The sequence below is a fragment of the Camellia sinensis genome, chromosome 5 (assembly GCF_055761805.1).
Source record: "Camellia sinensis isolate YWXY chromosome 5, ASM5576180v1, whole genome shotgun sequence".
In the NCBI taxonomy this organism is placed as follows: Eukaryota; Viridiplantae; Streptophyta; class Magnoliopsida; order Ericales; family Theaceae; genus Camellia; species Camellia sinensis.
In genome coordinates this window covers 191,238,576-191,239,956 of record NC_138965.1, presented here as the reverse complement: position 1 = coordinate 191,239,956, position 1,381 = coordinate 191,238,576, and the positions used below count along the sequence as shown (strand labels likewise).

Sequence of the window (1,381 nt, the reverse complement as noted above, 5' to 3'; positions counted from 1 at the left end):
CTCGCATTCATACCAAATAACATCTAGGCACACGGAGTTGCCTAGGTCGGCAGACCTACATACAGTGCTACAGGAAAGGGCTCGAATGAGAGAAGACACTCAGGCTCGCGACCCCCGTAGAGTCTCAGTGTTGCAACGGTTGGCTTCTAGAACACATGGGAATATCGAGGTTGGAATGCCAAAACCACGCCTTGCCTACGAACCATCAGACAAAACGTTAGCGAGGTTGCAGAGCTCGCTGTTCGTTCCAGAGATAGAGAACGCACCATTACCCTTAGGCTTCCACTAGCCTAAATTCACTATATATGAGGGGAAGTTAGACCCCTACATGCACTTGAGCCACTTGAGCCAGGTTTTGGCCGTGTATCAGTGAAACAAGGCTCTAGCGTGTATCATGTTTCCTTCAAGCCTTGGTGACCTGGGTTTAACATGGTTTGAAAGGTTGCCAGAAGGTAGCATAGCTTCATGGACAAAAAAAAAAGCAGAGGCATTTGTGACCAAATTCAAAATAAACACCAAGACGCCAATGGAGATTGACCAGCTTCTCTCCATAGACATGGGCGAGAAGGAGACAATGAGGTCTTACAATAACCGGTATTGGGAGACTTTTAATCAGATTGAAGATTGCCCCACAAACCTAGCTATCGCACAGTACAAACGAGGTTTGTCAGCTGCCAATAAATTGAGGGATTCAATGACGATGACGCCACCCCTCACAATAGAGGCCCTAATAGAAAGAGTGCATCAGCACATCCAGGCAGAAGAAGATGTTGCTCGCTTCAAAGCAAAAGCTGGCATAACAACGATGTCAGACAAAAAACCTATGGCAAAAGTTATCACGGTCAAACGGGAAGAACAATCGAGCAATAATAGGCGAGGCAGACGAGCCAACCGAGAGGACCCCCAAGCAAGGAAGTTCAGAGTTCGCACTGCCATCACCACGGTATTCAATAAACCTATCTACCGGATTCTTAGCAAAATACGCGATGAACCCTTCGTTTGGCAGCCATCCAAGTTGGGAGAAGCACAGTGGGGTTACGATGATAGGTACCATTGCACCTTTCATGATGAAAATGGGCACTGAACTGAAAACTGTACGCCATTAAGGCAACATCTGGAGGAGTTAGTGGCCACAGGCCACCTAGACCAATATATTGAAAGGGAAACACAACCAACCCCCTAGGACCGCAACAGGCCGGATGAGATGCCGGTCGATGGTCCGCCCCAAGGCATAATCAATGTAATACATGAGATCATCGAACTTGAACGGGTATATAAACTCAAAGGGATAATAAAAAAGGTTGAACACATGAGAGAGGTACTAAGTACACAACCTACCGTGAAGAGGGGAAAAACGGAGGCAACAAACGTCATCACCTTT

At 46.9% G+C, this 1,381-nt stretch overlaps 1 protein-coding gene across 1 annotated transcript; it reads left to right on the top strand.

The window, feature by feature from the left end:
• The first annotated feature begins 526 nt into the window (after positions 1–526).
• On the top strand, positions 527–1,084 carry LOC145791969 (uncharacterized). The gene has a single exon (XM_082872434.1). It carries the CDS (start codon positions 527–529, stop codon positions 1,082–1,084), a length of 558 nt encoding a protein of 185 aa, XP_082728560.1.
• Positions 1,085–1,381: the final 297 nt, after the last annotated feature.

Excerpts from the sequence above, each read along its gene's own strand:
- LOC145791969 (XM_082872434.1), top strand. The coding sequence starts at position 527 with ATGGAGATTGACCAGCTTCTCTCCATAGACATGGGCGAGAAGGAGACA.